Genomic DNA, 22907 nt, shown 5'->3' with positions numbered 1-22907 from the left:
GCTTCGTTTTAATAGATCATCATACGTAACGTATTGTACATAAACAGATTAACTTTAAGGATGAACAACTTCTTCATCTTAACACTATATAACAATATATATATACACACACACACACACACACACACACACACATATATATATTTGCGTCCGAGGGAACGGGGATATATATATATAACACACGTCGCCATTGTTAAGATGAAGAAGTTGTTCATCCTCAAAGTTAATCTGATCATGTACAAACCCGAAGAAATCCTATCTTTAGTCACTTTTTATTTACATATGGTTGAGTGCCTAACAAAGTTTGTGAGTTTTTAGATCATTATGTATATATTGTGACATGTATATTCAGTGTGTAACCTGACAAATATACTGTTCATAATACTCCTGTGTCTGAGAAAATCTTTTCCCAAATATAACATACGTTACATTTTACCACTTCCTAAAAAACATTATGATTGTATTCATACCTGAAAAAGTTTATAGTTGATTTTTGTAAGAAATAGATAAAATATAATTTAAAAAATGAAATGAAATTTAGAAAATTATATGGAATGAAAGTTTTAAAAATTAAATGAATCGCATTCATTTTTAAAAAAAAAAAGAATTTAAAAATAAAATGAAGTAAAATAAAATGAATCACAGTCATTTTGTAAACATAGAATTTAAAAATGAAATGAATAAAAACAAAATAAATCCACCGGTGTGTCATATTTTATTCTGTATATACGGGAGACACAGAGGATCAGCATAAGGGATTTCAGCGCCTACTTATAGTTTGGCTTGAAATGCATATGGACCCGGGTTTTTTGTAAATAAATCTTCATCCAATGATCCAATCGATCTCAAACTTTGCAAGTGGATGTTTTGTCAGACAGCCAATTCACAATGTAAATCACCGATTTTATGCATTTGTATAAAAGAATCTGTCTACGTAATCGTCAACAAAATAAACAGCAAAGCGCTACAATGACATGTAACAACTGCAATGTTGGGTCAGAAAGGTTAACGTTTGTCAATGTAGGTCAGCTCTGCACGTGACAGGCATGCGGAGGTGTCACAGGTCGTGAATAGGGTAAGGCGAGTGCTAACTGTTAACCATCATGCGGAGTTTGTTCCTCTGATTTGTTCAACATGAACCACAAATCTTGTTAGTGAGAATTATCCTTTAGACTAAAATCTTTAAATTTGTGATATTAATGTAATATTTTGTTTATGCAGTACCAAAGTGGAAATGCATTTGAAGAACACAGAAAGTGTATTGACACTAAATCAGTAATCGGACCATCTATGGTTAGAACTCAACAACGTTTAAATCCCCGTTCCCTCGGACGCAAAAAAAGTGTTATGTTTTGATGTCGTTCATATTCCAAATTAAGCAATGCATTTCTAATAGCGTTAAGCTTATAGATAGTTAATATTTATATTTTCATGATAATGTTATGTGAAATGACTGTTTCATGTTACATAAGTCGCTGGAATTAGTGCTGTCATTGTTAAAAAGAATTTACATTTCCTTGAGCATATCTGGCCGGATACTGTTATTATCTGTAAATACAATAACAGAATTAAAATTCATCAAGTTCACTCCATTCTTCCACAGAGGAGTCATCAGTGTCCATACGGATGACAATTGGATTAACTTCTTGATCCTTCAAGCCATCTTTGAGCCAGTGCTCATTCTCCACCTTCTTGACATGTTCAACACATACATGCCACCGTGCAATGTCAATGTCACATATAGCAGTGTTGACAATGTGCTTGACATCAGTCAACTTGAATGATTGAATTATCAGGGCCACTGTACTTTTAAGGTCACCCCAGATAAGTTCGAGTGGGTTGAGATCACAGTGGTACTGTGGTAATCTCAAGCCTTTATGGCCGTGTTGGCATACCATTGTTGTCAATGATATATATGTGGGTGGAAGTGTGTTAGCTTTAATCAAAGAGTACAACTGTCGTTTAGTGGCCTTAATTGAAAATTGTATATTGTTATTTGTTAGCCATTGCTGCATTTCTGACTTCTTTGTATTGGAAGTTGGGCACCTATTGTTTGGATCTCGAACACTGTGATAGGGCGCATTGTCCATGACAACTAGACTTTTTGTCAGGCAGAGCTGGCAACAATTGTTCCTCAACATACTGTGTGAAAACCGTTGAGTTCATATATGTATGATAGTCCCAACGATCTGTGCTCTTTGACCTAAATACCAGATCACACCCAGGTAGGAATCCACGGTGGGAACCAGCATGAAGAACGATTAAACGTTCACTTTTGCCTGTTGGTATTTTCCTACCATCACTAGCATCTGTGGGTAGCCATTGTCTGGCAGCAGGTTGCATTGACCAAGGTCTCATACAGATATATAGGTTCGAACCGATCCTCTCTTGCCTGCTTAATTTCTCTGAGATAGTAACACCTTATTTTCACAATGTCAGATCTGTCACACATTACAAGTTTCTGGTTTGCTACCTTCTTGTACTTGTATCCAAATTTGAGCAGTAGTTTGCTTAGCATAAACCTAGACACATTAATGTCGTGATCCTCTGCAATGACGTGTTTTTACTTTCTTGTGGACAGGTGTTCATTTCTAGCAAATAGCCGGCGAATGAGTGAGTGAGTGAGTGAGTGAGTTGATATTTAACGTCACATCGGCAATATTGCAGCCATATCGTGACGAGAACAATTCACTTAATAAAATGAAAAGGTCTGGAAGAGTAAAACCTGTCGACAATGGACAGTAAAAGTACTAGACTATCACAGGTATGAACATACAACTAGCATGTAAAACTAAAACACTGTAATGAGAGAAGACAATACAATATAAAACACGGGCTATAAATCACCATCAACTGAGGTTATATCACCTTACTAGGGACCATGGGGACTTACAATACTCTTGCTACCTGCATGGATCCCAGCTGGATTTACACCATCCCCTCAACCACTGGCGATTCTAAGGCAATTTAGCCAAAATTTAAAATAACAAAAATGCTATGATTAAAAACTTGGTATGTGACAATTTTACTTTGGAAGTTCTGGGACTTACGTACCCCCTCAGGGGGACAGTAATTTTACAATACTTTTACCCCCTTTGAAGGCACACCCACTAACAATCGCAGTTGCTAATTGAGACTACCATTAATAAAATAACTTTTTTTCTATATACAAAACATATTATTCATATTAAATTTATCCAACAAGTCTATTTCTTTTAAAAAAACAATTATTAAATGATAATTTACTTTATTATAAAGATCCTTAATCGATTTGATATTGAAATATTTATCCCTTGTGATGACAAAATCAATACAGTCAAGCAAGACATGCTTGACAGTGATTCCTTCATCACAAGGGATACAAAATGGGGGATCTTCGCCTTTTAACAAATACTCATGAGTGTACCTAGTATGACCAATACGACATCGTTGCATAATGACCTCTTCAAATCTGGACTGACAACCCAAGTAAGTATAACCGATTGTTGGCTTGATTTGGTGTAATTTATTGATACCTACTTGGGTGTCCCAATTCTTTTGCATCAGATCACAGATATAAGATCTAATAACAGCTTTATAATCAGAATGTGGAATTAGAAGAGGTGTTGCAGATTTGTTGAGTGCTGCCTTTGCAGCAAGATCAGCCATTGTGTTACCAGAGATTCCAACATGGCTTGGTAACCAACAAATGACGATGTCGTATTGGCCAGTAGCAAGATTATTATACAATTCAGCAATATCAGTTAAAAGTGGATGTTCAGAAAATACATTTTTAATAGCCTGAAGGCATGAAAGAGAGTTTGAATAAATGATACACTGTTTATAGTTAGGGTGTTTTATAATATATTTTAGGGCTGTTAATATGGCATGTGCTTCTGCTGTAAAAATGGAACTGCTGTCTGGTAATCTGGAAGATATTGTTCTGGATCCAATGACAGTGGCACAAGCAACTGCGCCACCATCCTTGGACCCATCTGTAAATAAGGATTTATACGTACAATAGTTACTTTTTAATTGATTGTATGCTTGTTTATATTGTAATTCATTACTTCTTTTTATATTTACTTAATGTAAGGTCAACTTGTGGTGTCACCAGTTGCCAAGGAGGTGAAGAAAACAACCGAGAAGGAGCTATATTTTCTAGTTCAATGCCAGCAGCTGAGAGAAAAGGTTTCACTCTTAGCCAAAGAGGCGGAACAAGAGAAGGCTTTTTATTGTATACATCCCCATACGGGATATTGAAGACACAATAATATGCAGGGTTGGACTTATTTGAATACAGTTTAGCGAGATACTGCAACGATAATTTAATACGGCGTTGATCATCTGCTTCAACGACCGACTGTCAACAGGGGCAGTTCGGAATGATCCGAGACAAAGTCTTAGCCCTTGATGATGGATAGAATCAAGTATTTTGAGGTTGCGTTTACAGGCTCCACCTTAGACAATGGAATCGTAATCCAGTTTAGACCGGTCCGGCGAATGAGATCTCGGATGATCCTGATGTCAAAAGAATCTAACTTTGTATGCCTACCCTTTCGTACAAGGTTTTCTTTAATTGTTGTTGATTTATTTTTCACATTTTTTTCCACGATGTTCTTTTTCATGCCCAGAGCAAAAGTTCATGTAATCCGACACCTTATAGATCGGTTTGCTACGTTTGCTCTCTTTTTTAAAAAAAATAAACACCTTTCTAATTAAACGTTTAGCATCATTTGAATAAGCTTTCATGATGACAGCTAGAAGTAGTCAATGTGAATGATCCAAACGGTCTATCACTTTGCAGTGAACAGGTAACTATCTTGGCCTGCACGTGCATTTACCTTTCTGACCCAACACTGCTGCTGTTACAGGTCATTGTAGCGTTCTGCTGTTTATTTTCTTGACGATGACATAGACAGATTCTTTCTTCAAATGTATGAAATCGGTGATTTACAATGTGACAAGGTTGTCTGACAAAACATCCACTTGCAAAGTTTGAGACTGAATGGATCATTGGATGAAGATTTATTTAAAAAAAACGGGTCCATATGCATTTCATGCCAGACTATAGTCGTCTCTCCCTTGACATTCTAGCAATATCCCGCCGGTCCCAGTCCTTTTGTCTGTTTACGTCTCGCAGGTACAGTCGAAAATGATCTTAGGAATATTATAAAGTTGCTAAATCGGGGGCACGGAATTCAAGGCCTTAGTGAAACGTTCGATACGGGTTATCGGACATGGTCCAGCAAGGGCCCATGCAGGCAGCAAAACTACTATCCCCATGGTTCCCAGTATAGTGATCAACCTTCAGTTGCTGGCGATGCTCAGCCCGTCTACGCTTTTCATATACAAAACCCTTATATTCACGATATGGCCGATATGACATCATGCGACATATATCTACGTTTCAATAACAACTGACCAATTCTTATTGCATATTGTCCGTTTGGAACGTAAAGTAGTGTCATCTATATATTGGTTGTTCGTGTTTATCGACTTTGATCCATTGAGATGTTTTTGCGCGAGGCACACAATCTATGTGATAATTTGCAACACTATGCATAGCATAACACCAAGAGCTACATACTTTATGAGGCAGAACCAAGAACCAGTGATTCTCTCAGGTAAGATGACACTAATAAGGCATGCATGTTATCCGTGGAGAGTTGATGACACACATTGCAAACTGGAGTATTCCCATGTCATTTCAGTGTATGCCCGTCAGGAATACGTTATCAATATCATGAATCCGCTATACAACATTTGTCTGTCAAAAACTGTAAACAATTATCACATAGTGTCAAATCTTCTGAATTCAAACAATATAGATAATGTATGGTTAACAGGTTTTTGTCTGAAAAATGTTTGACTGAAACCGTGTGCGAAAAAACCATTGGCCCGCAAGCTCGAGGCTATTGAAAATTTTAGAATACCGCCTCAGAAGCCTATCGAGGCACTTCAAATACAGAAAAATGCATCTCAGATATTGATGAACATAAGGTGTATCGACCGAAACTTAAACTACACTGTCCATAAACAATAAACTGTTCATAAACAATACAGTTTAATATTGTCATAATGTAATGCGCCTCCATGGGAAAAGAAATCTCTTGAGGCATTTCAGAGACAGGAAACGACATTTGACACTTACTGATCAGATGAAAACTTAATGCATATCAGCTCAAGTGTCTTCAGAAAACACATTAATCTTTTCACTGACTTCAAGGACGGAAACCTTTAATTTAATAATTATGTGAATATTAGAAAGCTGCAAAGATTGGACAGAGAACTGTTCCAGATGGAGAAAAGATGCTGTAAAATTCACAAACCAATAGTTCTGGTTTCATGACTAAACACCTCCAACAATGCGCTTGTGATCGCTTTGGCATGAATAACTTTGAAGGCATAATGTCACGCTTTTAATACGTTTGCCCATATTTTATATATTATCGGCATATGCTCTCAGTTTAGCTTCCTATCGTAGCAATGAAAGACTTATTATCCCTTACGACTTGCCTGAAATGGTAAATTTCGAGAAGAAAAGCTTCCAAATAAAAATATTTGCCACATACCGAATGTAACCTTATTGCTCCGTACATCGAAACTGTCACACGCAGTGTTGTTGGTGTTTGCCGAACTGGACGTTGTGCGTAGGATATTCATAAAGAACGCTCCAAGGGACAAAACTGGAATAATGTTCGGCTGGTATAGGGTTCGTCTGGTATAGGATTTTAAAATTCAACATTGCATTGATTCATTTGAACTTTCTAATCAATTATTGTAATCTAAACGCGTCATTGTTGGGTAAATGGTGGTAGTTTCCCTCAAGGTTGATTGGTTGATTGGTTGTATCATTGAGATAATGAATTATGTATTTTTACAAGGCACCCGTGAACGACCACCTCCTCGTGGTGGGTGCTGGGTAACGCTGAGAGCCATTCACCCCCGTTGTGGACCCGGGGGGATATTTGGTCCACCAACCCATTTGCCGTGGGTTGCGGCCCTGTGTCGGTGGAGGAAGGGATGTTGGTGGTTGAGGGCAATAGGTGCCCAACACACCACTTTGGCCCTGACTTCACCTAGATGGGAGGTAAAACTGGCCCGGTTGTACCAATCTGCTGGTCATGTCATGCCCTGTGCATGGTCAACATCAAATGTGGATTATGTATATCTTTGTATCTTTTCCACGAAATATTTTTGTGATACTCTCACGTTTGAAAACTGTTACTATGCCTGGAGTCCTATGCCAGAAGGCGGTGGCTTATGGGCCAATCTGGCAATACTGATCTCCGGGTTCTATGTGTCTTCACATAATAGCCATGGGAGGAACCAGCCTGACTTTTTTGTGACAATTTTAGCTACCTGTGTCTGTACTGCTAGAGTATAAGAACCCTGTAACCCTGGTGTTTTGGAGTCGCTTTCCACTTCGACACCGTCCTTGTTGACACTCCATGGTGGGTGGGGAGCAGGGTTGTCGAATATCCTTTCTTCATCATGGCTACCCCCAATCTAACTGGTTCTCGATCAAAATCTAAAAGGCGAAAACATGTTGAAACAGATGGTTTATCATCTTCTGATGATGATTCTACAGCTTTTTAGTTGTGGACGGAATTGATGGACAACCCTTGAAGCTTAACCCCTTTGCCATATCAAAAGCCATTGCTGGAATATGTGGTAAAGTGAGAAATGTAACGTCTAAGGACAGGTTCTCTGTTAGTTGAATGTGCGAAGAGACAACAATCTGTTAATTTGCGAATACTGGGATTACTGTTTCAGTTCATAAAACTCTTATGATCGAGCAAAATGTCTTGCTGACATGTCAGAAGGCGAAATTGCTTCTGAACTGAAGTCCCAGGGTGTCACTTCTCTCATGAGATTCACTAGGAAAATAGGCGATGATATCATTTGGACGAATACATACCTGTTTACTTTCTGTCTCACGTCATTACCAAAATCAATAAAAGCTGGATATTTTAACATTGAAGTGGAAGTGTATATTCCAAATCCGCGTCGATGTTTCAAATGTCAACAGTGTGGGCATGGAGCTAACTCATGTCACAGCTCCCCAGTTTGCTCCCGTTGTAGTGGGAAACATGAAAATGTCAACTCCACAAATGAAATCAAATGTGCGAACTGCAATGGTAACCATATGTCATTTTCCAAATCATGTCCAGCATATGAACGACAAACACAAATTTTGAAATTGAAGCACACCAACAATATATCCTTCAATGAAGCAAAGAAACTTTTACCAGTTACAAGTCACATGTCGTCTGCAAAAACGTACACAGTAGCTAGTTCTACTCCTTGTCCAAAGGTTGATCAGGGCTGTCAAACTGCAATCACCTGGGTCTCAGACGACCAAACTGTTTCGTACAGTGTTTCTGGTCCCAGAAATGGGGCTGCCACTCAGACAGAGACTGAAGCTGACCATATGCTTCCAGCAATGTCTCCGACACCTTTAACCACCACTACATCGCCAGTACCTGAAGTTCTTTCAGACCCTGAAGTACAGCCAGCATCGGTAAAGAAACCTAAACGTCTTACGAACAAACAACAGAAACAACTCTAAAAGAAAGAAACTAGGGCACTTAAGCACACAGAAGTGCCTCTTCCTTTAACTGTTCCTGTAGAGGTTCACAACACTTTTGAACCTCTGGACATGAAGGTCACGCCATCGTTATCAGATCAGCGAAGACCTTCTCCATGTACTCGATCTCCAGTTGAACCACCATGACTTCTTCCACTACTTTATTTCAATGGAATTGTAGAGGACTTCGTAATAATTTTAATGATCTTCAGCTATTAATACAAGATCTAAAACCATCAGCCTTTTGCTTACAGGAATCTTTCCTTAAAACTACAGATAATTTTGACTTGAGATCTTATACTGCTTACCATAATTTTTCTCCTCCAGGTTATAAAGCTACTGGAGGATCTTCTGTTATGATGAGGCAGGGTGTCATTCACAGCCCTGTTCCTCTTAATACCCCTCTCCAGGCTGTCGCTGTGCGCGTAACCCTGAATATTGTTTTTTCTCTTTGTTCTGTATATATTCCACCTTCGTTGTGTCTCCAACAGGTTGATCTTCAAGCATTATATGACCAGCTACCGAAGCCCTGTGTCATCCTGGGAGATTTAAATGGTCATAACCCTCTTTGGGGTAGTACTAACACCAATACAAACGGTAAAATCTTAGAGGAGTTGATGATTTTTGTATTGTTAATGATAGTTCTTACACTTATCTTCATCCTGGAACTGGCACTTACTCTTCTCTGGACTTAGTGGACAATAGTGGATTCCAATTTACTGGGTGAATTGGAGTGGTCAGTTCACGATGACCTGTGCTGAAGTGACCATTTCCCTACTGTTCTAACAGCTGTGTGTCCATCTGATGTTCCTCCATCATCCAGATAGAATTTCACTAAGACTGACTGGAATTTGTATTAGTAAACTAACACCTGATACTTTTACAGATGCTGCAGATCCTATAGAATGTTTCTATGCTGAACTTCTCAAAATAGCTGAAGATTGTATTCCAAAATCCTCCCCAAATGCTCACATACGTAAACTATAGTTTACAGCTGATTGCTAGGAAGGTACGGAAGAAGGCTGAACATTACTTCCGTCGCCATCCCATGGTCCATGACTTAAATAAATATAAAATACTAAATGCTAAAGCCCGGCGTATTTTTAAACAAAGTAAAGTCTTGGCAAAATTATGTGTCAAGGATAACTTCACGAACGCCAATGTCAAAGGTTTGGAACAGGATCCAGAAAATTAAAGGTAAGCGGACCAAATCAAGCATCCACCATCTGATAACTGTTAACTGACCGATCCGATATCGGAAATAAACTGGGTGAAACGCTTGCCAAACATTGTTCCTCGTCCAATTTTGTTCCAAAATTTAAAAAATACCAAGAACAACAGGAGAAGAAACCCATCAATTTTCATTCGGACAACGGGGAAGTTTATAACGAACTTTTTTCTGTCCAAGCTCTATCCAAGCTCATAATACTGCTACAGGAGCTGCAGTGTTGATTTGTTTCGATTTAGAAAAGGCTCATGACACTACTTAGAAGCACGGTATTTTAAAATATATTCATGACTTTGGATTGCAAGGCTGTATGCCTCAATTTATATCCTAATGTTTAGCTGACAGGCAATTTCACGTCCGCGTGGGTTCTACCTTGTCTGATTTTTATACTCAAGTTAAGGGTGTCCCACAAGGCAGTATTTTGTCTGTCACTTTATTTAGCATTAAAGTCAACAGTTTAGCAAAGGTTTTTAATGACTCAATTGATGGATCCCTTTTCGTGGATGATTTTAATATTTCTTGTCGTGGGAAAAACATGCACACAATTGAAAGACAACTACAGCTTTGCTTAAATAAGATTGATAAATGGTGTATGGAAAATGGATTTAAATTTTCAAAATCCAAAACTAATTGCATCCTTACTTATGAAAGTATAAACCTCATAAAGACCCCGAACTATATCTAGATAACACACCTATTACAGTTGTTAAAGAAGCAAAATTCTTGGGTATATTTTTTGTGAACATTTAACATTTCGACCACATATTAAATATTTAAGAAATAAATGCCTGAAGGCCATAGATTTGCTGAAGGTTGTATCTAATACAAAGTGCAGTGCAGACCAGAAAACCCTCCTCCAACTATACCTAGCTCTTTTACAATCCAAACTTGATTAAGGCTCCGTTGCATATGGTGGAGCCTGCAAAAGCAACCTGAAACTTTTAGATTCTATCCATCACCACGGTCTAAGACATTGTCTTGGATCCTTTCGAACTTCTCCCGTTGACAGTCTTTATGTTGAAGCCGATGAGCCTTCTTTGAACCATCGGCGTATTAAGCTCTCTTTGCAGTATGTTACAAAACTGTTTTCTAATGAACCCAACCCTGCATACAACTGCGTTTTTAATCCTCTCTACGAGGATTTGTATGGGAAAAAAACCTTCTCTTACTCCGCCTCTTGGAATACGAATTAAACCTTTCCTTTCTGCTGCTGGCATTAAGCTACAAAATATAGCTCCTTCCCGTCTTCTTTCTTCTCCTCCTGGGCAACTTGTTAGGCCAAAGGTTGACCTCACCCTGACAATGTTTAAGAAATCCGAAACAAATGAATTACAATACAAACAAGGATATAATCAGTTAAAAAGTAAATATAGCAATTACAAATCCTTGTTCACAGACGGGTCCACGAACGGTGGCGCTGTGATCTGTGTCACTGTCATTGGTTCTACAACAATATCGTCTAGAATACCAGACAATGGCTCTATTTTCACAGTTGAAGCAAATGCCATATTAACGGCTCTTGAACATATTGAAAGACACCCTAAACATAAACAGTATATAATTTATTCAAACTCTCTTTCTTGCCTTCAGGCTATTAAAAACTTATCGTGTAAACATCCACTTTTAATAGAAATTATTGAACTATATAATGTTCTTGCTACTGACCAATACGACATCGTCTTTTGTTGGTTACCCAGCCACGTAGGCATTTCTGGTAACACAATGGCCGATCTTGCTGCCAAGGCAGCACTCAGCAAATCTGTGACAACACTTCCTGTTCCTTACTCGGATTACAAAGCTAGCATTGGAACTTACATCCGTGATCTGATGCAGAAGAGGAGGGACACTCAAGTAGGTATCAATAAATTACATGAAATAAAACTCTACATTGGTTACACCTACTTGGTTTGTCAGTCCAGATCTGAAGAGGTCACCATGCAACGATGTCGCATTGGCCATACCAGATACACTTACAAATACTTGTTAAAAGGTGAAGATCCTCCGTTCTGTATCCCTTGTGATGAGTCACGGTCAAACATATACTGCTTGACTGTGTTGAATTCTCCATCACAAGGGAGAAATATTTTACTGTTAAAACAGTTAAAGATCTTTTTAACACAGTTCTCATTTAATTATTTTTAAAGGAAATTGATTTATTATTTGAATTCTGAATAATATGTTCTGTAGACAGATGTATTTTAATGTTTGGTAGTTTAGACAAGGAAGTTGAGCTGTTAGTGGCTGTACCCGCAAAGGGGGTTGTAGTATTGTAAAATTATTGTCCTCCTGAGAGGGTACGTAAGTCCCAAATCGTTCAAAGTCAGTGAAAACATACCAGGATTTTTAAATGTAGTATTCTTGTTATTTTCATTTCCTACAAACGCCATCAGCTGAAGGGATGGTGTAAATCCAGCTAGAGTCCATGCAGGTAGCAAAGGTGCTGTAAGTCCCCTTGGTTCCTATTGTGGTGATCTACCTTCCGTTGTTGGCGATCTATAGCCTATTTTTATATTGTGCTATCCCTACCGCTAAATATTTTAGAATTCATTACTAGTTTTACTTGTATATCTGTGATATTCTAGTCATTTTACTGTCCTTTGCTGACAGGATTATATAATCAATCTTTCATTATTGTTAATCTATATATTGTTTTAGTCACGATATGGCTGAAATATTGCCAAAGTGACTTTTGAATGGCTCACTCAATATTTTTACAAAAATGCGGTTTGACATAGTGCCTTTAAGGAGACATAGTCTTGGAGAAGATTGTAATTGTTATTCACCAGTATAGAAATATTTAGAAACGTGAATACAGTGAAACAGTTTCAGTGAAACACATGCACATGCGGTATGTGATGAGCGTTAACTTACACCAACCCAACTTGTTCTCGGTGTTTCATTTAATGTGCAAACTCCCTTGTAATACAAACCAATAACAGCGATTTTCAACTATGACCGTTTGTTAAACAACTTTCACCCTAAGTTGAATAAAATTGGCAAGGTTGAAATATCACGATTCGTAAAAATCATAATTTCATTTTATTCGAGTGACTTGTTTGTTCGTCAGTACGTTTTCACTGTAAAGAGACTATAGGTGGATTTACGCCATCCCCTCAGCCGCTGTTGATAGTAGGGGAACTTATCCATAGCGTAAATTATCAAACATTCTACGTTTTGAAAAGCATGGTTGAGCTTATTTCATTATGAATGTTTTGGACAAACGTACTCTCTCAGGAGAACAATAATTTTACGATACGTCAACATCCTTCGAGGATACAGCCACTAACAATCAGAGCTGCTAATTAATACCACCATTTATAAAATGAAATATACTAATGTACAAAACATACTGTTCAATATGTCTCTAATAATTCTATTTTTTTCAAATAAAAAAAAATTACCTTCTGAAAAGGCCCCTGTGATGAAAAAAATCAATGCAGTCAAGCAGGACATGTTTGACAGTTCTCAAATATACTCCTGATTTCTTTTCCAGTTTTCCACCATCCATCATTTTGCGTTGATAATTGACGGGTGTAAGGGAAATTAGGGGTCACACTAGGTAAGAGTACTATGTCCTACTGCAGTCAGAAATCCATTGCAAACTCAAACGTCTCTAACGTAAGTTTTGCACCAATGTGTAACCAATACATTTTAAATAAGTAATATATTTTACACATATGCCGGGATGAGGCAAGCTTGCATGCTATCACTTGTACTTGTCCTGTTGTATGTTGAAGAACTGGTTAAGTAAACGTTATCAAGTGATATCGGAGACCTATTTATTAACGAATATATCAGAGATCTTGCACAATTGCTAATTGCAGATGATGTCGTTATTCTTACCAATTCTGTTCTTCACTTACAATACAAGATATGTATTTACTCTAAATGAATATTGTTTAAAATGAGACCTTCAGGTTAAAATCAGTAAAACTCAAGTAATGTATTTTAAATATGGGGTAAAATCTATAATAGTTAAAAATGGTCCCTTAATGGCCCAAAATTGGAGGTGGTATCATATTACAAATATTTAGACTGTATATTCTCCTGTAGAAATATATTTCCCGGGCCTGTGGAACATTATCTATGCAAGCTGAATGAACCCTACATGTCATAAGGAAATCCATATGAAAATATAAAGAATTACCGATCCATGCATCATTGAAACTGTTTATATAGAAAAATTAAACCAAGTTTGCAGTTCGTTTCTGAAATATGGAAATATGGGGTATTAACATAAACAAGAATATAGAAACAAATGAATTGAATTTCAATGTTTTGTCACATGTTGGCGACAACAACTGCAAACAAGGTTATTTTACCTGAATGGCGACGTTTTCCACAGTATATTACCTCCCATTGTCGTTCAGTTTCAAATTGGCTAAGATATACGCTGATATGACGAAACTAACAACAAAGTGAATACACATACCAAGCATGTATTACGGAGCCCATGCTTCGAGATTGGCGAGCTTTAGGTCATGGAATTGCTTAGTATGTATTTGCCCATGCTTATCAAAACAAAGCTAGTCATGTCGCATCAAGTCACTGAGCATTTTGTATCCTGTTTGTTGTTGTATAATAATCTGGTGATTGACATCATGAGCATCTATCTGCACAATTTAGATACGATGACAAGGAGCCTGACCACGGACACCTAGAGGCTACTTCCCATAAGCACTGACTGCAGAAGACCAAATCTCATCTGGATCTCCAATCGGGAACGTAGGACATAATTAGAACGCAGGCGTTTTCCTCACGTTGGCAACGTCACGAGGTTGAGTTACTTTTGCGACTTTTCACGGTATGTGGTGAGTGACAGCTGAAGACGTCAGCAGCTTGTGCCGATCATTGTTCGAGATGTCTATAACCACACTCTACTGACCTGACCAGGTAACACTGACAAAAACGCGACCGAACACCTTATGGCAGAGATCGAAGAGAACGCCCTGAAGACCAGTTAGTACAGAAAGTGGACTGACCCATTTCACCAGAATCATTAAAATGAGAATGGTAGAATATACCTCAGAAGGACATCACAAGCCTGCGCCTCTTGTGTGAGTTTAGCCTTCAGAAAGAATATTTTCGAAAAAAGATGATTCATTCAAATACGTGTGAACTTTGCGAAGCGCCAGTCTGTATGTGAATGAATTGAAACCCACTGAAATGGATTCTTGAAACCAAGAGATATTGTATGGCGGTGACAAACATCATCTGGGCAAGGGCATGCGAGCATTTGACCGGGTTGTCAAGCCCAGTGGTGGTTTTTATCGACGATCTCGTCACAAAAAGCCATGTTGGGACCATAACAGTTATTTGTAGGCAATGGTTTACAGTTGCAACCGTCTATGATATCTCGCAACCCCATATCTCGCAACCCCACAGTCTCGTAGATAACACGTCCATGAATCCGATGGTTATTTCTCTAAAGTGCTTTGATTATTGTGGAATATGGAATGTGTTCGTTTATTTGTTACTTAACGCCTTACTCAACAGTATTCCGCTATATGACGGCGGGCTGTAAATAATTCAGCCTGGACCAGACATTCTAGTGACTGACATCAATCTGCGCACTTGGATACGACATATATCAACTAAGTGAGAGAGGCTGAGATTAGCAACATGAATATCGAAAATGAGTAACCCCTGCAAGAGAGCTCATGTTCCGATCTCTGTAATGACATGGGCTTGGGATACAGGTGTTTCAAATCTCATTGCCAAATGCCAGGCTGCCCTTAGATTGTTTCCATGTAAATGCAAGTAGGAGAAACTTTTAGAATAGACTGATGGTTGAGGAGAATAAAGAAGGAGTTGCAGAAGTAGACAGAAGTGTCGGGATAAGTAGAATTACTACAGATGTCAATGCGAGGGAAGAACGTAAGCAGGACAGTCAGCTGAAAGTAGATTACTTGTAAAGATTGGTAAAAATATAGTTAGAGTTAGAACTATGGGTAATGATAAGGTTGGAAATCAGTTATAATTAGAAACAGAAATGTATGTAATGATAGGAGAGATATTGGCCTTGAGCAATATTAGATCGGAGACACCAGAAAGGAAGCTTCAGGTATTGTGCCTAGAGAGAAATGATTCTGACCTTCTACATGGAAAAGAACTTTAAATAACCCACTCGACCATTCTTTAGTATAGGCTGACGTAGAGGTAAAGTAGACGTAAATATAGATAGAATTGGTGGACGAAGCAGAAACAGAGATGGAGGATGTTTGTCAGGAAAAGTTTCCAGCACTGAGAACTTGATCTTTTTCATGGTAAAAAGTCGACGACAATCTCACTGCAGTTACACTTTATTGGTCGCATTAAGGTTACAATTTATTGGCCTCATTATGCTTTCATTGTTGTAGAAATCAGACCTCGTCCTCCCTGAGTCTGTCATATCTCCAAATAGGTGAAAACTCCTCCTCTTGAACTGTGTAATACGCCAGTCCACCTTTGTTGAACGCGATGGCCTGGTTTTCCCTCTCTTGGGTGTATTGAAGACGATGGACCGTCGGAGTCGGGTTACATAATGCAGCTTCATAATCTCCGTTGGACACGGAGAACAAGTAGACGTATTCATTAGCTTTCAGTAGTATCATCGTACCGCAAGATGAAATATCGCCACTTGTTGGACCCGAGTACTTTGATTCGACAGTAACCTCGCATTTGTAGTTGGCCTTGCCTTCTTCAATCTTGTAGAGCTTAACTTCATCATCGCCTTCAGGTATGACGTATATGTCGTTCTCTGGACTCACCATCAGCGTTTCCATGTCGTCAGAGACGCCACTGGAACAATAACACTGGTTATCAGTCATTTTCCAGCTTGAGTCCATAGAGGAAGCAATGTACTTAACTCACCATGGTCTCTGGTATGGTGATCTTCCTTCAGTTGTTCGCAAAATATTGTCCGGTTATAATTTGTTGTGTTCTAACGGTTTTCGATCTTCATACTAGTTCTATATCTATATCTGTGATGGTCCAGTTGTCTAGTGTCATTCATATTTATCATAAATCTATAACTTGATTTATTCACGATATGCTGAAATACTGTCGATGTGATTTTAACTTATAACTCACTCGCTCCCAAGCACCAGTGAGGAAACGTTGAAAAGAAGACCAGGAAAAGAAAACACTAGAACGACCCACAAGGACACCGCCCCGCAATATTTCCACCCATTCATTTTGACTTTGGTGTACTATTGCCAAAGAATGTTGGATATTCCGTACCTTGAAACAGTATCATAACTAGTACTGGTTTCAATGCCGTAGTGAGTGCATGAGCGAGCATAGCTTTAGCAACCTTTTGCAATATTTCAGCAGTATCTTTGTGTAGGACGCAATAAATTTGCTTATCTAGTTTAACCATATTTAGAATCGAACCCAGACATGTCTTTGCAACGCTCAAGTCAACTGACGTTGCCATATCACTATGACAAATTATGAAAGGTTACTTACGTGAAGGAAATGATTTCCTGAGGATCTACAGACTTGACGGTCAAGGGGTCGTCTGGCTCAGCAATCTTGTAGATGTTGTTGGCAGTACGTCCGTCTTTACCCTCACCAATATCACCAATGTAGATGCAGTATGGCTTGGACCCTGCACTACTACAGGGAGCAACTGCCATGTCTTCCCAGTCATGGTTTGTGGCACCTGTTACTTCTATCGTGTTAAGAACTTCACCGGTGGTGACGTTGACCACATAAAAGTCGTTGAGGTTAGAGGAAGAGGACTTGTCGTTAGCGGCGTATAGAAGATCATCGAAAGATAAACTCAGGGCTATGCCAGATATATCATACAGATCATCATCCGTAAAGTAACCGGAGAAGCGACGATCGCTGAATTCTGCCAAAATACCAGTTACATTTATTATGATACATTGAATGTATATACATGGACACAAATTGCATCTGTTAGCAATGATAGGAGAGAATATAAATTTTTAATTATTCCTTGAAACATATTTTTATGTTATAAATAGATGTTAAAGGTGAAAACAAATTGCATAAAAGATGACAGTGATGGAAACAGTTGGATGATCCTCGAATAGAGATGTACAAATTTACTTGCACACTGTTATCGGTTGAACGTTATTGTCTGAAAGGTCTTCTTTAGTTCTCAAAAGCAGCATGGTTTTGGAGAAATCTTGTTTACCGTTTGGCCTGCGTGCACAGAGCGTGGCAAAGGAGTAAGTAAGCATGAAATTAACCTGCCTGACTGTACACCACGATCATCGGAACCCACTGTAGTTACATAGTGTACATGTACTTCAGCTGATAAACATATCAGTTACAACGTTCCTTAAACGAACCATGAACGCTGGTCACGATCTCAGTATCAATGTGGATGTTTAAAATCCTGCTTGACAATGGTACAAGAATCTGTATTGAAACCTCACACTCGGGTAATATAGAGGTTTATATTAACAACCAAGCATGAAATCAGCACAGGCTGTCTGAATGACCACTGCACTGTGTCCTTTGCAGTGTATTGAGAGTTCTCTTAAAACGCGGCTTGCAGAAAAGTGGATTAGAAGGCTTGCTTCTGAAGTCAACTTCAATTCATTCAATGCCGTTCAACTGTAAATATGAAGTGTAGATTACGTAACAAGACTGTTAACATCTTGTCAGTGGATACCCAGCAGTGCCCTAAGTGACATGATGGCCTTGACACGCCTGTACATGTGACTCAGAGGTCTAAATGTAGAAGGGCCCGCTAAGAACGTCAGGCCTAACCGGACCAACACACTTGACCACGTCGGTTTTATAACTGGAATGACATTATGTATTGAATTTGTAGTCCCTTTTGGGACAAATATAATTGAAAAGAATCGTCAAAACCATGGCACCTAAGGTATGGGGTCTATGGCGGCGGTCTGTGAACAACCGAATCTGGACAAAACAATCAAGTGATCAACAGCATGAGCACGGGGTTAGCCAAGTGGTGAAAGCGTCCACCCGTGACTTTGCAGACAGGGTTCTATTCCCCACATGATGTGAAGTCCATTTCTAGGGTCATCCGCTGGATTGTTACTCATAGTCACTTACTCACTTAAATGAAGACCAGACAACGTATAGCAAACTTACCGGTTTCAGTTCCCTCTGTGTAGGCAGCCTCGGGAGCAGCTGAATAACAATGGAAAGTTATGGAAGAATGGAAATGGAAACACATCACATCAAGAATTTAATGACAGTATTCGAAAAGTATTATTTTCTGACACGTCATTTTACTCTCAGGACAAAGCAATGCAAAAATATTTACCAGTTACTGCAATGGCAGGATTTGCAATTTTGTAGTCAGCAATAGCCTTTTTCAATTCCTCAATGCGCTCGGTTATCTGTATGATTTCCTTTTCAACAGCCTCCCCACGTTCATCGTTGCGGGATATTTCAACGTTTGGACGCCCTCCGAATTGCGGTAGTGGTACAGTAGTGGTACCCTCAGCTGTTTTCTCAGCAGGGCTGAATACACCTGATGCGTTGAAATACGTTTCAAGATTAGCCATACGAGTGTTCAAAGTTACTAGTTTGCGTACAAGTTTCCTTGTCGTGGTAGTAAACGAGAGAATATTCTTTATCCTGGACCCAACCTTAACTGACACCGGCCTGTTTCCTTCCGTGGCTGTGGTTTGCTGTTCTGAAGAAGTGCCTGAAGATCCCAGGTTCTCATCGATGGCTGCAACACCATTAGTTCCGATGGAATTCATGGGAACATTCCCAGAACGGATTGCCTCTTCCAGACTGGCTGCTAAGTTTGGTGATTTAAACTGCCCTCCGCACCCAATGATACTTATACCGAAGACAAACACGCCGACTGCATACAGCTTCATGGTGAAAAGGACGGGATCTGGACTTCGTGTGCAAGTATTCGTTATATATACCTTATGCAGTGCGACATGATCTCATGAAGATATGAACATGAACACAAGTGATACCTGTTTCGTGACACAGTCTTGTATAGATTAAAATCGCCACTTTAGATTACATATCTTCTCACCGTTCCTGAGAAGGTCCAAACCGGGTTTCAATTTCTTACCGAAATACACTATGCCGGGTCAGACCTTTAGGAGTGGTCGGTTGGTTGTTTAACACCGCACAATAGTACAGCTCTGTAAATAATCGATTCTGGACCAGACAATCCACTAATCAACAGCTTGAGCATCGAACTACGTAACATAGATGCGATGACATGTGTCTACCAAGGCAGCGAACCTGACCATCCGATCGCGTTATTCGTTTCTTACAACAAGCTCTGGTAACTGAAGACCAATGCATCTTCACAGGTCGATACATTTGGAATCCATACCAAGAGATGTAAGGAAAGCTGATAGAAATGTACATTCCACAGAATCACGAATTTAACCCAAAGCAATCAACATGATGAGTTTACGGTCATTTGAAGGTACAGTTCTATTTCATTCAGAGTATTATTTGTCCTCCGTGTTTTAATCGCAGAATAAACGCGCTGTAGTAGCAGTAGTGATGGTGTAAATCTGTCTGGAGTAGCAGAATACTGTAATACCCCATGATCCCTTGTATGATGATCTACCTTCAATGGCTGGTGATCTAAAGCCCGTTTATATATTGAATTGTTAAGTATGATATGTTGTGGTTACATGGTAGGGCTTGTAATAAATGTATTGTTTAAACATAATCATACTCTACTGCAAAAGAAACGCAAGGTAAAGGTGAGCATTCATGTTTCTGTCTAAAACTATTCAGTATTTGATCAAGTTGTCAACGGGTTCATACATTCATCGACTCGGGGTGAATTAGCTGATGATTTCGATGAACACTACGTTGACGAAGACAAATGAATACGTTGGTGAGACGAAGGCATGGTTTAGTACTTCAAACTTCTTTAGTTGGTTTCACAAGACATGACAAACATACATGAATGAGGTGAGCGGACTTCCAGCTCAACCCCAGGGCCTTTCCTGCGAGCGGCATATTCCTGCCCGCGGTCGTCCCCACAAAGACAGTCGGAATGCCGGTCTCCACACTCACATCTCACTTCTCATCTCTCACGTACAGTATAGATGTGAGCATACATATATATAGTTTTTAACAAAAATAGACAGGCAAAGATTCAACAATAGACAGATAGAGAAGCTAATAGCACTTCCTTCTACAGCTGATGTGATGACAGACACAGCCAAGGGGGATGACCAATAAAGGCCATAAATGTCATATACAGTAATTAATGGAAGTGACAAAGAGGAACAAGGTAGCTGACAAAACAATGTACTCTGCGGTAGTGATAAAGATCAAGATTGCAGATTGAATAATAATAACTAAATATCATATATTCTGGCCACATAGTTTTTGGTCAGTAGAAATATTTGGACATGGCTGTCCTGAAGTAGACACTATAACAAAGTCACTATATGCTTAAAATTATGTCGATGCGCCTTAAATGAAACTCACTCACTCACTAATCCCAGAGTAAGTCTTCTGTTTAGGTTTGACTAAGTCTGTGTACAGTCGTCAAGGACTGAAAGAAAGGTGTAAATCCAAGTTGGGTCCATGCCGGAAGCAAATGTAATGTAAGTCCATTGGTTCCTAATATTCTCCTCATCTCAATCGAAGCCCACAAGCACTGTCTCCCTTGAAGGTACGACAAAACCATACCATTTTCCGGTAATTGTAAACATCAATGAGCACTTATACTTCAATGTCATCGCCAAATGAAACATTACAGTATGGTGTCTGTGGAAAGTGCAAACAATGGGAAGTAATCACGATAACAGTGAGATGAAAGACTGGAGTCAAATGGGAGACGTGAGGTGACAATGAAGTTTAACATCGTACATGACGGTAGCAAAGGTACTGTAAGTCTCCATGATCCCTTGTATGGTGATCTACCTTCAATGGCCGGCGATCTAAAGTCCGTTTTACATTGTATTGTTAAGTATGATGACACTTTTATGGATACGTGCCAGATGTTATAATATATGTACAGTATAAGCATAAACTCAACTGCAAAAAATATTGGAAAATTTGGAAAAATGAAATTTCATAAAAGTAAGCGTTCATGTTTATGTTTAAAACTTGATAAAAAAATACAGTGTTGCGTTTTTGTTGCTGTTCAGCATGTAACTGGATCATGTCACTATATGGTAACTTTGAAACTCACTCGCTCACCTATCACAGAATAAGAGGTCCTTTTAGTTTTGGCAACGTCTGAGTACATTCGCCAGTTTGTTTACGATCTTCATGTATTTCCCACGCATTAAGAGTTTGTATAATCAGGACATGGCTGAAATACTGCCAATGTGACTTGAAGTTTTTCTCTTACTCACTCACTATTCCAAGTGGTGGAACGTAGCTTCCTTAAGAAATTCACTGTCAATATCGGACTTATTAGTTAATAGCTGATTTCGTTTGAATTTTCAATCATGTTCCGTATCTTTGATAACGGCGTTTGTGACCTGATGATGCTTAAGGACCATGCAGGTAGCAGAGGTAATGTAAGCCCATGGTCCCTATATAGCTAGTATGGTGATCTACCTTCTGTTGTTGGCGATCTATGGTATTCGATGACATGTGTCTTCCAAGGCAGCGAACCTGACCATCCCATCACGTTACACGTTTCTTACAACAAACATGGGTAACTGAAGACCAATCATGGATCTTCACAGGTCGATACATTTGGAATCCATATCAAGAGATCTATTGAAATCTGTTGCAAATGTACATTCGACAGAATCACGAATTTATCTCAAAGCAATCAACATGCTGAGTTCACATTCATCTGAACGTACGATCTGTAACTTCCATTTCACTCAAAGTATTTGTTCTCCTCCGTGTTTTAATCGCAGAATAATAGCTCTGTAGTTGAAGTGATGGTGTAAATCCAACTAGAGCGCATGCAGGTAGCAAAGGTACTGTACGTCTCCATGATCCCTTGTATGTTGATCTACCTTCAATGGCTGGCGATCTGAAGCCCGTTTTACATTGTATTGTTAAGTATGATGACACTTTTATTGCCAGGTTTTATAATACATGTACAGTTTAAACATATACCCAACTGCAAAAGAAACACAGGCTTGGAAAAAAATGAAATTTCATAAAAGTAAGCGTTCATGTTTATGTTCGAAACTTAATAAGAAATAC

At 38.9% G+C, this 22907-nt stretch overlaps 1 protein-coding gene across 1 annotated transcript; it reads right to left on the bottom strand.

The window, feature by feature from the left end:
• Positions 1–16162: 16162 nt before the first annotated feature.
• On the bottom strand, positions 16163–19621 carry LOC137265026 (uncharacterized). The gene is made up of 4 exons (XM_067800353.1): positions 19054–19621; positions 18879–18917; positions 17250–17637; positions 16163–16580 (listed from the first exon to the last, which is right to left on the bottom strand). The coding sequence occupies exons 1-4, from the start codon at positions 19619–19621 to the stop codon at positions 16163–16165; spliced, it is 1413 nt and encodes a 470-aa protein (XP_067656454.1).
• Between the last annotated feature and the right edge of the window lie 3286 nt (positions 19622–22907).

The sequence above is a fragment of the Haliotis asinina genome, chromosome 15 (assembly GCF_037392515.1).
Source record: "Haliotis asinina isolate JCU_RB_2024 chromosome 15, JCU_Hal_asi_v2, whole genome shotgun sequence".
Classification (NCBI taxonomy): Eukaryota; Metazoa; Mollusca; class Gastropoda; order Lepetellida; family Haliotidae; genus Haliotis; species Haliotis asinina.
The sequence above is the reverse complement of the archived record's forward strand: the minus strand, read 5'-3'. Positions and strand labels throughout refer to the sequence as shown.